General features: G+C 44.8%; 1 protein-coding gene across 1 annotated transcript in view; it reads left to right on the top strand.

The window, feature by feature from the left end:
* The window catches only part of LOC121835614 (connectin-like), a 94,096-nt gene extending 81,442 nt beyond the window's left edge, over nt 1-12,654 (top strand). The window contains exon 2 of the mRNA XM_042290046.1: nt 11,828-12,654. Coding sequence (XP_042145980.1) covers nt 11,828-12,408 — 581 coding nt within the window. The 3' untranslated portion in view covers nt 12,409-12,654. The remainder of the gene's footprint in view (nt 1-11,827) is intronic.
* The last annotated feature ends 600 nt before the right edge of the window (nt 12,655-13,254 follow it).

Genomic DNA, 13,254 nt, shown 5'->3' with positions numbered 1-13,254 from the left:
TTGGGATTAATTGAATCGCATCCAGGAGACGAAGAAGGTTTGAGTGATCTAATGAGGCTCTCTATACCAGTAGGTTCAATGAGTATGGGAGACATGACGAGAAAGTCAAAGCCATGAGTAACGGGTATGGGTACACCTGACGTTACAGAAAGGTTGCATGAAAACACTTCATTCAGCACCAATGCACACTGGCTAGGAGGAATTACGTTTCCAGTGCTGTCGACTAAAGTGATCGTATCCTAATCTTTTGGTTGTATAACACGCCAAAATTTTCTAATGTCGTTTATTAACATTGATGGCAAAGTGCTTTGATGAAATTTTTCCCTAGCATTTTTTAGCGCAGCTACATATTCGTCGGAGGCATGCTTGTAAGCAGCCCAGCGGGCACCATTTCCAGATAGTTTAGATGATCTATATAAGCGCTTTTTTTTTTTGTTTGATAAACGTTTGAGGTTACGGCTATACCACGGAGCATCACTATTAGATGTGATGGTGAAAGTGGGAATGTATTTATTAGTTAAATCATTCACTTTAGCCACAAAAAAGTCCCAATTAGTTTGTACAGTGCGATTATCAGAATCATTAAAAAAGTATCAAGAAAAATAGACAGTTCATAAATAATTGCTTTAAAATTTGCTTTTGCATAGTTACGAATAGTTTTAATTTTTTAAAGGTTCTTTGGCCGTGACAAGCAAATCTGGAAAGTAAGCAAAGAGTGATCGCTTAAGCCAGGCAAGTGACTAATCTCGGAGACAAAATCAGGCGGGTATGTCAAAACAAGATCAAAGGTGTTCGCAACAGATTGTGTTGTCCTTGTAGGTTGCTTAATAAGCTGTGTAAAGGAAAATATAGAGCACAAGTTCAAGAACTCAGTGGCTAAAGAGGAGACGGGATGTATACTGGGCGGTTCACTGTTCCATGATATATTCGGAATGTTAAAATCACCAAGCAGAAATAAAGGAAACGTGGGGTATCGAGATGAAACTATATTAATTACGTCATGAAGTTCATCTACAGAATTGGAAGAAAGTGTGGGGTGTCGATAACAAACACCAAGAATGATTTCCATATTACTTGTTTCAACGACAGCCCAAACAATCTCAAGGTTGCAAGGAATAAAAACACACTGGGATGGAAAGTTTTTCGAAATGGCCAGCAGAACACCACCACCTTGTCACGTTGTGAGGTCGCAGCGATAAATCGAGAAATGCCGAGCAGATAGGAAAATTTCATGATCACGAAAGTGCGGATGCAGCCAGGTCTCGGGTAGTGCGATGAAATCAGCGTTGCATGTATCGATGGCAGAAGTTAAAGAATCACGCTTGCTCATAACACTCCGAATATTGCAAAAAAGAATTGATGCATGGGATAAGGAGCGTCCACTGCCCCTCGCGTCCCGCTAGGTCATTGTGTGTGTTGAACAACTGGGATGCGGGTTGTCTTGTGTTGATTTGGGCATAAGTTCAACCACGTTATCAATTTCGGCAGTGTAGACGTATTGATTTTTGTTTAAGACAAGCTTGTTACATTTTAGCTGAAAGGGACGTGCCCCGGGCTGATTTTTAGCGAAGTCGACAAGATTCTTTAGAGCGGAGCGTGTGGCGGGCGAGAAAACTTCGCTTACGGCAACATTTTTTTCTTTCAGTTTTGTACGCGCAGAAAGTATCCTGTCTCTTATCTTGAATCCAGAGAATTTAACTATGATAGGGCGACACTTATTCGGCAAATAGGACCCTAATCGATGAGCTCGCTCGATTGCATTCTCGTGGAAGGTGTCAATTACTCCTGCTAGAGCGTCTTTCACTTTTGTCTCAGATTGTTCCCACGATTCACGTGAGTCAGGAATGCTGCCATGAAAAATTAGATTATCCTTCCAGTTTGCCAAGACGAACTTGCAATGAGTCATGCTGAGCTGTTAGGATTTTTACTGAGTCTTGAACGCTAGCGATATCGTGACCAAAGTGGTCGAGCGAATTTGTTTTCTCTTCTAATTCGTCCGATATTTTCTGGATACACCCGATCTTAGTTTCAATGCTTTTCTGTAGCCTTGATAGCTTTTACGTCAGCCGCCAAGTCAGTCTGACTCCTTGCAGAGTGAATCGACCGCGCTTGAAGATCCTTTAAAAGATTGAATAATACAACCATCTGTTCAGAGGGCTCATCGGGCAAACACTCTACATCCAAAAGAGCCTCGGAACGAGTAACAGGTCCCGGGTTCATCTCAACATCACCAGAACGTAGTAGCAAAAGTACGGTCGAACAGCAATCATAAGCGATTTCGCAAAGCACTTCTGGGCACGGAAGCAATAGCGGTGATCGTTTAGCCAATCTCAGCCTTTCAATTATGGAGGAACGCCTACCCGCTTGCACGTACATTTACTGCGGCACCCTTCGTTGACGTTGGAAAACCGGCGAAACAGTATGGTGCAAATCCCATACGGGATGCAACATTACATTGATACAGTGAAGAGTGCTGTTTGCATTCAGAGCTGGCTGTTGGCGAGCCATGGTCGTGAGCTGTTCCGCCGTGCCCGCTGAGCAGGGGGGCTATGCAAGATGGCGGGACGAAGGGGCGGGGACATCGCCGCCTGCTGCGATTGGTCAGCGGCGTGGCGCTGACCAATCGCAGCAGGCGGTAATATCCCGGTCCCTTTGTCTCGCCGTCTTGCATAGCCCCCCCCCCCCTACACACACACACACACACGCACACTTCCCTTCAAGGAGAACCGGGGAACCCCCGTTAGAGCACTTCTCGTTTCTGCCACGAGAGGGTGAGCAACGAGCTGGAGACGCAAATATACTTGAAGAGAATATTCCAAGCATTACACGCAGCCCCCCCCCCCCCCCCCCAAAAAAAAAACAGTGCAAATTTTTTTAGGTTTTTCAAATCCACATCTGAAGCGTAAATTAAACTGTATCCACAATGAGAAGAGCAAATCCATCGCTTCTCATCTTCTAACCTGGAGGAAAAAAGGCGGCGCCTCTCTGATTACTTGGGGGGATGTCGTATGTCGGCCTTGTTTAGGATCTCAAACACGACCCGGAAGAGCAAGAATTAAGTGCGTTCGTTCATATGAGTTACATGTAATTTCTTTTCTTGATGGCGCATTGTTCGGCCTCAAAGATCATGCCGGAGCCGCCCGATTCGATCGCTGATCCGGGCAAAAAAGAATAGAAAGCAAAAAAGGCGTTTTCTTTCGGAAGCCTACATTGAGCCGAAGAGGGAAACTAATATTTCTTCGTAAACTCAGCAAATCCTTAGTCCCGCTTTTAATACCTTCCAAACTTGGTTTCCGGGGACCACAGAAACGTCAAGATTGGCAAAGCAGAAGAGAAATTGCCACCCTTTTTTTTTTCTTTTCTATTCGGTGCTTGTTGTTTTGTCTACGCCCTCAGAAATCTCCGTCTGTGTACTCCACCGAAATGAACAGTGAACATTTTTCCTGACTTTTTGATTAATCGGATCAGCTAAGGAGAAAGGTGATTGGTATCATGCCATGAAATCAGTGTTGTCTCGGTTGCAGAAAGAGGTAAATACTTTTTTTTTGCTTCTGTATCTTGGAGACTTTGTCTTGTCCCCGCCACAAGGACTGCCCAGAAATGTACGATATTTTTCAATCGCGTATAATCCAAGAACAACCGCCGCCCGCTCTTCGACAAATTTTCTGAAGCTTGAATTCGCAATCCTCCTGCAGAGGTCATTATCTTATTTCCCGGTTGGACTCGTTAACTTACGCATGGTGCGAGACCCGCTGCTGAACATGTTGAAGTTTCCCGGGTTAGCGGAACTGCTGTTTTGTAGAGACAATTTCCCGCTAATTAATAATTCCCGGACATTAATTTAGGCTTCCCTCTCGTCTTACTCATCCCCAATCTTCTCGTCTACCTCTTTCATTTATTTATTTTTTTGCTCTGGTGTTGCCACTTCCCGATTTCTTCTCTCTTTCTAACTTGCTGCCTGCATTTTCTTTTCGGATATCATCCGCTACCGAGACTGCATGCTGCTGGGAGGGGCGCAATACGGTTTGATGTTCTCATTGGCGAAAGCGCTCGCCCTTTTCATTAGCAGAGTTGATTAAAGAAAAATCGATGGCTCACGTTCGGCGTGCATCTTGAGGCAATATACATACAGGAGCTTCTGCGAGCAGGGAATGCATGTACGCTGTACTTCTTCCGAATCAATGCAGAAAGTGTAACGACGTGAGATTTTTGTTTTACTTCATTAAGCTTCTAGGGTAGCTTAATTTATTCCTACACTCTAAAAGAAAAGGGTGTCATGGGGTACACACACAGGGGGTGTAAGTGCTTTTCACATATACTACACCCTTTGGGGGAATACAAGTGCACCTTAAATATGGGAGTACGTGGACACCCCTTGTTGTGGTGCACATGTACACCTTTTGCTACAGAAATCTCACTCGAAGGGAACACAGGTGCACCCCATTCGATGGTGTACGGCTACACCTCTTTTTACACCCGCTTCACTCAAAGGGAACACAGATGCACCCCATTCGATGGTGTACCATTGCACCTCTTCATACACCCGCTTCACTCAAAGGGAACACAGACGCACCCCGCTCAATAGTGTACCATTACTCCCCTCTCTACACCTACTGCTCTCAAAGGGAACACAGGAGCACCCCGTTCAATAGTGTACGGTTACACCTCTTTCTACACTCGCTGAATTCGAAGAGAACACAGATGCACCCGATTTGAAGGTGCATGGTTACACCACTTTATGCACCCGTTTCATAACTTCATAAACCTATTTAAGACATCAAGGAAAACAGTAAAAAATGTATGCGCCCCGGTCATTGCAAAAAAACAGCTAAACGGACACTTGCTATTGTTTTCAAATCTCATAGAAGTTTATTAGACAGCCTATTCCGTAAACAAGTACAAACTTGCAAGCAATCCAAGCTATCTGAAGACGTACAAAGAAGCTTTTACACAACTGAAAAGATCACTAAGCAAACAAGAACCGGGAGTGAGTCTTAGGTAGTGTCCATTCTGCCAGCAGCCCGTAGAATTATTTCCACAAATATCCACCGGCAGTCGCCGTTAATTCATCGAACGACGTTTCATCGACAGCTCAGATTAGCTTTTCTATTTTAGCTTCTCTCCTTTCTTTTCTTGTAATGAGCCGCCCAGAATGTATCCGCGAAGTGACGTGTATGGGTGGGACAGGTGGGCTAACATTTTTGCAATGAGCCGCCGCAGACTGTCGCCACGAAGCGGCGCGAACGGGTCGGCTGGGTCGGTCAGCACGCGCCTCAGAGACACACGCGCGACAAAATGTCCCTACAGCGTGCATTTTGCGTAACGAGTGACGATGAAACGTTAGTGTCGATGAAACGTGTCTACAAAACGTGTATCGACAAAAATGTGTTTTCACAAAACGCCAGGAGCATAAGAAAGTCAGTATTCCACCTGCAGTTGTCGCATGATTGTATACAGCTAACGGCAGGCGACTGCCAATAGAATTTCGGGGAAATTATTCTCCCGGCTGCTATAAAATAGGCACTGCCTAATTCTAGAGGTAATCCGGAACGGAACGGTCAGTTGTTGCAAAGGAGTAGGTTGCAGTGCACTTACAATGAAAATACCGGACTTAAAATATGTAATCCGATATATATGTCGACACGGGCACTGCAGAACCACACAAACACAAAAACGGAAAGAAAGGGGCCCGTGAAGATTCAACACGATGTGGCCGAAGCAGTAATTTGCCGAACCGAACACTAAACACATCACATAACTTCCTTGGGCTTTTTTGAAGAAATCCCCTGTTGCCGATACACGCGTAGGACTTTTCAAACACTGGAAATCTTGGTACACTCGACTACGTTGTTGCGGGCGAGATCTACGGCAGCCCCGCTGGTCGCAGCACAGCACACAAGCAACTAGGCCGGGAAGCAGACATTACGAGATCGAAAAAAGCTACTACGTCATCCTTATCCGCGCTCAGACAGAGGAGTCGAGGGATAAAAAAAGCCTTCGGTTCATTGGTCCGGCAACTGCGCGCCTTCTTCCATGCTTTCAGCTTAGGGATAGAAAGAAAAAGAAACGAGTATAAAAATTGAAGCTCCTTCAAGGCCAAAAGGGGCCACCCTCGCAAAGGCTGATCTTCAGGGGCAACCCAATAATGAAAGGATTTGTCGCTTATATCCTCTTGAAAGTTCGACCCAAAGTTAATAGTGCAGTGGATGCTATCCGTGGCCTTGGTCTTCAGGCTGGTGCCGTGCTCTGCATTATCTCTAGCTTGGAGACTGTAGTCACGTGATCCTACCCGGAGACCCGATTGGCCTAAAACAAGCATAGCGTCCACTCTACTGTCAATACCGAGGGAACACGATAGCTCCATACTTCCTAAGAAACTGCCCATCCCAAAGAGTGACCCCCATGGAGGAATCCAAGCACAAGCTGATCGGGGCGCGTGGCTAGCGTGGCGGTGCATTGGTACACCTAGATGTTTTTAAGGGGGAGGGGGATGTTCATTGTCGGTGTACAAGCACACTGGCTGGGCAACGGAGGGTGCGTCTTTCAGGAAAAGGGTGCATGAGCGCTTGATGCACCCGACTACACCCTTTTTTTCTTAGAGTGTAGGCATCATCTAGGCACGCCGCACAGTGAGAACACTAACCGGCTTTTCTCTAAAGCCACAGGCACACTGCTCGTAGTTCCTACATTACATAGAGCGTGCAAACACCGCCTGAGGGGTGCCTGAGGGGTGCCGCATATAACGTTTGTCATCCTGTCTGCAGGGAACAACGTGAAACTGCGGCTTAAAGGCCGACCTACAAAACCATTTTCCGCGGGAGAAGAGGTTTCCTCCTTGCCTACCAGAAAGGAGGAAACCCCTTCTCCTTTCCACAGAGACTAGCTTCCGGACCAGCCCTTTTCGGGGGAGGAGGAGGAAGGAGTGCGAGAGGGGAGGGATCGAAGGTCGTTGGGGTGCACCTTCCTACCCTGCGGAAAATGGTTTCGTAAGTCGGCCTTTAAGAGACATCGAAGTAAGTCCCTTAGCGAAATAGTTCGTCCATTATGATGCCTCCTGCAGGAGGTTTATTTTCCAAGTCTTACCAGTGTCTGCTGCCTTCTAGGTTTGCTTGCACTTCCCAGAACATTTATTGCGTGGAAGCTGATGATGTATTTCGTGATAGTTTTGAAGGACATTTTGCGTTCCGGACATTCTTATAATAATAATAAGTTCATTTCGACATGCATATGTCTGGGAGGCTGCGGCAAAAGAAGACACAGTGCTCTGACCTGGCCACCAGCACCCATTACAGCACTCGGCACGTACTTCTAAGGATACCGAAAAAAAATTAACAACAATTACCTAATTCACATCAAAATAAGTTTACGGATGAAAACATTTGAAGAGTCACAAAGTTTAGTGAAAAATAACAAACACTGTTACATATAATATAATTGATCACATTTGCACATTTGAACTAATGGCACAAGCGGCAGGTGCATATTATTCGATTGAAAGAAAATATAATTTGATCATTTTGCTAAACATCTGGAGACTGCTACAGTTGTGTACCATTTGAAGTATATTTGCATGAGTGTTTAGTAAGTCAGCAATTTGATAATGAAGTGTTTGAGTTCCATAGTTTGTTCTAGCATTTTGTTTGATGTAAATGGTGTGTCTAAGAGTGTAATCGGCAGGCTTATGAAGGTAGGCGTTGAAGAAAGAGGTCTCATCCCGCTTTATCTCGTCAAATATAATGTTCGCTAATTTAATAGAAAAGAACATGTCCGATGGGTAATAGCTTGTATTTTTAGAATGTGGGCGATGTATGCTGAATATAACCTAAAGTATCTATGAACCTAACGGCCTTCTTTTGTAAAAGAAAAACTTTTTCAATGTTTGTTTTTGTCGTGGTTCCCCAAACAAAAAGACAATACTGTAGGCGGGAGTACACAAAAGTATAGTAAAGCTGCAGTTTAAGCCAGTTTGGTAACAAGTGTCTGACTTTATTCAGTATACCAATTGAACGTGATATATCACATCTAATTTTATTTACATGGTTCGTCCAACTTAAAAACTCCTTAAACCAAACCCCAAGGAACGTGTGAGCCGAAGTGCTTTCTATCGTAGAGTTTAAAAATGTAACATTGAACTTACGCTGAACAAGTTTATTTTTAGACCTGAATATAACATATTTTGTCTTCGCTGTGTTTAACTCTAGTTGGTTAGACCGCAACCACTGAGATAGCTCATTAAGCCAGCAATTTGCACACTGTTCAATTTCATCGAGATTTGTCCCGGAAAAGAAAACGTTGGTGTCGTCCGCGTACAGGATAATATCGGGGGTTCGCGGTATATTAACAATGCCATTTATATATGCCAAAAATAACAGAGGTCCGAGGATTGAACCCTGAGGAACGCCGTACTGCATCAGGGAAGTTTGTGATGTAAAACCGTTTATAGATGTGAATTGTCTTCGAGCTGAGAAGAAATTCTTGATAAGTTCGAGAGCTAATCCCCTTATACCATATCGTTGTAGTTTTCCAAGAAGAATATCATGCTTTATAGAGTCAAAAGCTTTCCGAAAATCTAGGAATATACCGAGTGTGTAAAGTGGATTTTCTGTTACTTATTACTTTGTTTTTTATGCATAGCAAAGCTGTTTCTGTAGATTTTCCTTTCTGAAACCCATACTGACAAGATGTTATAATATTATTGTAAAGAAAATATTTAGAAAACCTAGTATTTATTACATTTTCTGCAATTTTTGAAAATAATGGAAGCACTGATATGGGCCTGTAGTTGTTTAGGTTCGTTAATGTACCACCTTTGTGTATAATACAAACTCTAGCTAATTTCATTTTGTTGAAAAATATACCAGTTTCAAGAATTTTGTTGCATATATGAGCTAGAGGAGAACAAATCCAGTCTTTTACTGCCTTGATTGGGGCTACCTTCAAATCATCCTATCCAGAGGCGCTGCTGCACTTCAACGAGACAATTATATCATTAATTTCTGTTTCATCGGTGGGAGTCAAAAATATAGAGTTAGCTAAGTTCATGGTTATGTACGTTTCATAGTTGCTGTAGTCCATTAATGTGGGAATACTGCTACCTGCAGTCAAAAAATGCAAGTTGAACCTCTCGGCCAGTGACGCGTGAGAATATGTCTGAGCATCTATTGTGAGTTCATTTGGTATGACATTAGGGACAGGGGATAGTACGTCTTTAACAGTCTTCCATACTTTTTCTGGGCTGTTTTTTATAGATACAAATTTATTTGTATAATATCCAACTTTCGCTTTTTTCAAATCCACAGTCACTTTATTACGTTGCTTTTTGTATTCAGTTAAAATATTAAGGTCTCTCGTTTTGATAAATTTATCGAACAGCTTATTCCTTGCTTTTATTCTTTTGTATAATTCTGCAGTAACCCATGGTTTCTTTGATATTTTGTGCTTTTTACATTGAACTCGAGGAAAAGTTGAGTAATAATACTCTTTTATTCTTTCCACGAACTAATGGTACGCTTTATCAGGGTCTAGTTCGGTTAGAACATCGTTCCAGTTATCGTTCGAAATGAGTATGGTAAACAGTTTAATATTTTTTTGGTTACTAGTATGGCGATAAGTCAGCTTTTCATGTGCGCTAGATTGTTTACTGCCCGAGTTCTTCCAGCAGATAAAACAAAATATAGGACAATGATCGCTTAGATCCACCGAAAATACGCCTGCTCTTGATTGAATGTTCCGGGTGCGACCAAGAAGAATGTCACGAACGTTTCACGCATCGGCTTGCTTAGCCACTGTATTTTGGGTGACGTGAAATGTGCGTAATTTCTGAGACCTTATAGTTTTTACGTTTGTCGTTGACTATGGGCCTTTCACACCAAGTGTAGCCGTTTTCAAGCACCTCGTCTCCCAGCATGTTATAATTTGGGAGACTATCAACTCTAGGTGACTTAATCTATTTCAGTCAATATTCTTTCCTCTAATGTCAAACAATACATAGCTACTTGACGTTCTAGGACCACCCGCGTCTGTTAAACTAAACTCATTTACGCTTAATATAATTTCTTTGCAACGGTGATTCGCGAATTGATCCTTTTTGAGCCATGGTTAAAAGCGCTAAAACGACGAACACAAGAGAAGACAAACGAGCGCGCTACTAACAAATGTATTCGAAAAAATAAGATAGAAGCACACATATATATGTATGTGTTGATACCCCTATCGTCACTCAGGCTACGCATGCGCAGGGATAAAGTACGCGTCTTGCAGTTCGCGTGCTCTTTGAATCTTGCTTCTACCTAGAATCTGGGTGTCACCGAAGCGTGGCTCACATTTGCAGGCCCTACAGTGCGTGGGCAAATGTGCCCCATCACTTGTCTTCGAATGTTATGCACCCACCTTCAAACGGTCATTTGTGCACTTTGCCGTTCGCCCAGCGTAATAGTTTCCACACGTTAGCGGTATCTCACACACGACCACCGTGACGCATTCGATATACGTTCTGAGATGCTTCGTACCAAATCCTCGCTCGTTTTTGCTTTCACTAGCCATTCGAGGACACATTTGGCCGAGTTTCTTGGGAGCTGAAAACACGAGAGGCGCTTCATACCTCTTCGCGACCCTCTTGAGGTTATGCGACATTTTGTATGCGTAAGGTCCGGCTTCAGGTTTCATGTCGCTCTGTGCCGACTGCGTCACGTTCCGGGTTGTGCGGTTTTTTACTTTCTGTAGGATGGCTCCTGCCACATTCATGAAGACCGTATTAGGGAATCCCGCTCATCCACGCCCTGTAAGGCCTGCAAATGTGAGCCACGCTTCGGTGACAACAAAATTCTAGGTATAAACAAGAATCAAACAGCACGCGAACTTCAAGAAGCATATTTTATCAGGAAGAGGGGGCTCGAAGGCGTCAACTACACGTCGATTGCATTGTGTGATGCCGATATACTTCTTTTTAATATATATAAATTTATGTAAACTGGCTGAATGGCGTGTATCCTGGCGCATGCATAGACAAGGGGACGATAGGTTTGTCCACAATATATGTTATATGTACTTCTATCGCTGCTTTAGAGCGCAGCTCTTAGGCGCCCGTCTGCGGCATAAGCGGCGTCGGCGTAACGGCGCGGTGCATTATGGGTAAATTTCCCCGCTAAATCTCGCGGAAAAAATTCCCCGTTAAATCTAGCGGAAAGTTTTCCCTGCTAAATCTAGTTAAAATATTTCCCCGCTAAATTTAATAGAAGAATTTTGCCGCTAAATTCAGCGGAAAATTCTAGGTAAAAATTTCCCCGCGAAATCTGGCGGGAAAATTTCCCCACTAAATCTAGCGGAAAAATTTCCCGCTAAATCTAGCGGAAAAATTAACCTAGCGGAAAATTTTCTCTGGTGGGTCACGTGACCCACCAGGTCACGTGACCCCCCCCCCCCCCCCCCCCCCCGAGAACACGGGACCCTCAGCACCTTTCCCTCCTCCTCCTCAAGAGCTGCGCTCTAATTCGGCGTAACAGAGAGCTGTAAACGGCTTTCATTTTTTTTAAATACAGTTGTGAGTAGCGCCGTTTATTACTTCTCATTTGTGTTTGTCTTTTTAGGGCTTTCAACCGTGGTTGAAAACAGTCATCCGCAACTAGCCCAACAAGTACTTTTACAATAGATCCTTTGTTTTTAGACCCCTTAAATGTGCATACAACCCATGACGCTGGCGGGACATAATAATTGGGACGCCATAAAAAGCATAAGCTCAGTCAGGAAGTTTGTCAGTTACACAGTTAATCTGCCGATTAGTCAATCAAGTCAATCGATCGATCAATAAACGGTTCTCGTTTTCCTCCAGGCAACAAGTTCAGCTGCGACTGCCGCCTCGTGTGGATGCTGCACCTGGAGAACGCGACTAGGAGCGACAAGCTCCGGCGGGAGCTGAGGCACGTCAAGTGCGACTTGGAAGCCAGTGGCAACCTGAGCAGCAGCAAGGTGTCCCGACTCAGCGCCAGCCAGCTGGGCTGCCCCGCCGACTACGCCAGGCCAGAGTTCCGCAGCGCCGCCGCCATCGCCCACTCCACCACCCGAAAGGCTTCGGCCCGGCCGCCGCCGACAGCCGCCGCGAAGGGAAACAAGGATGCCGCGGACGAGTCCGGTAACAGGATTAACGACGGGGCCTCTTCAGATCCCGACATCGATCCCGACGAGAAGAACAGAGTCGGCAACGGCGATGATGCGCAGGTGACGAAGAACGAAATCGAGGTCGTCTTGAATCAGCGAAAGGGCGCGGATGTGCTGGCGTCATGGTCCAGAGGACAGCAGCAGCAGCACAGGGGCAACGGTGCTGCTTCCGGTCGGCCGACGGACGCCGGATGGTGTCTGGTGGGCCTCCTCTGGTCCTGTTTGGCGGCGGCCGCCATGTCGACGTGTAGGTGATCGCGGAGTGCGACGACTGCAAACGGGGACAGGGTGGTACTGGTCGGTTCTCGTAGTCGGTCCTGGTGCGAACGATCATGCCGCGAGGACTGGTCCTCGGTCTGTGATTATGAACCACTGTGGCGTGTCAGAGAAATTAAGTGTGCGTTGTGCTTTTATTGTTGAGTGTCGAAAACCCCGATAAGTTGCAGGATTGAGGTGACTTTGTTTCGTTATTAGCTGTTAACGTAGTTTATGTGATGTGGTATGGGCAAAGCAAAAGCCTCGTTTTTTTATGTCCGAGGGAAGTTGAGGCGTGTGCCCTTTAACTGTTCATTCGCTCTTGTTTGATATGACTGTGTGAGTCTTAACTCTACGACTTGAACTTACTACGCTCTCAAAAGCACCATATTGCCTTCTAAGATGCACGGCAGGAACACCAATCATTGACCTTTCTTTAAGCGTATAGCCAATGAGAAGGGTTAATTGGATACCACCCAATGGCTCTGCAGTGTCAGTAGTAAAAATAGGCGTCAGGCCCTTTCGCCACTGAGGCTTAACATGAATTGCAGCATGATACCGATATCCTTCTAATTAGCTATACGAAATAAAGAAATAATAATGATCGATTTCGGGAGTGCAAAGTAGGCCAGTACAGTGCAGGCACGGCTGAGAGTATAATTTGGTTCTAAAGAGTTTGAAAAGAGGACTCCTCCGTTCGAAACGCGTCCACATACCAAGCAAACTAATTGAGTTCGCTTAATGTGGGCACCGGGGAGAGAGCTTCTAGGAAAAACGCCGAGTTCTCAATCCATTGCGGAGGCTAGCTAACACAGAGGCTGCTTACAATACCCGGTTTTATAGTTA

Source organism: Ixodes scapularis, unplaced genomic scaffold, assembly GCF_016920785.2.
Source record: "Ixodes scapularis isolate PalLabHiFi unplaced genomic scaffold, ASM1692078v2 PGA_scaffold15__6_contigs__length_5221840, whole genome shotgun sequence".
In the NCBI taxonomy this organism is placed as follows: Eukaryota; Metazoa; Arthropoda; class Arachnida; order Ixodida; family Ixodidae; genus Ixodes; species Ixodes scapularis.
The sequence above is the reverse complement of the archived record's forward strand: the minus strand, read 5'-3'. Positions and strand labels throughout refer to the sequence as shown.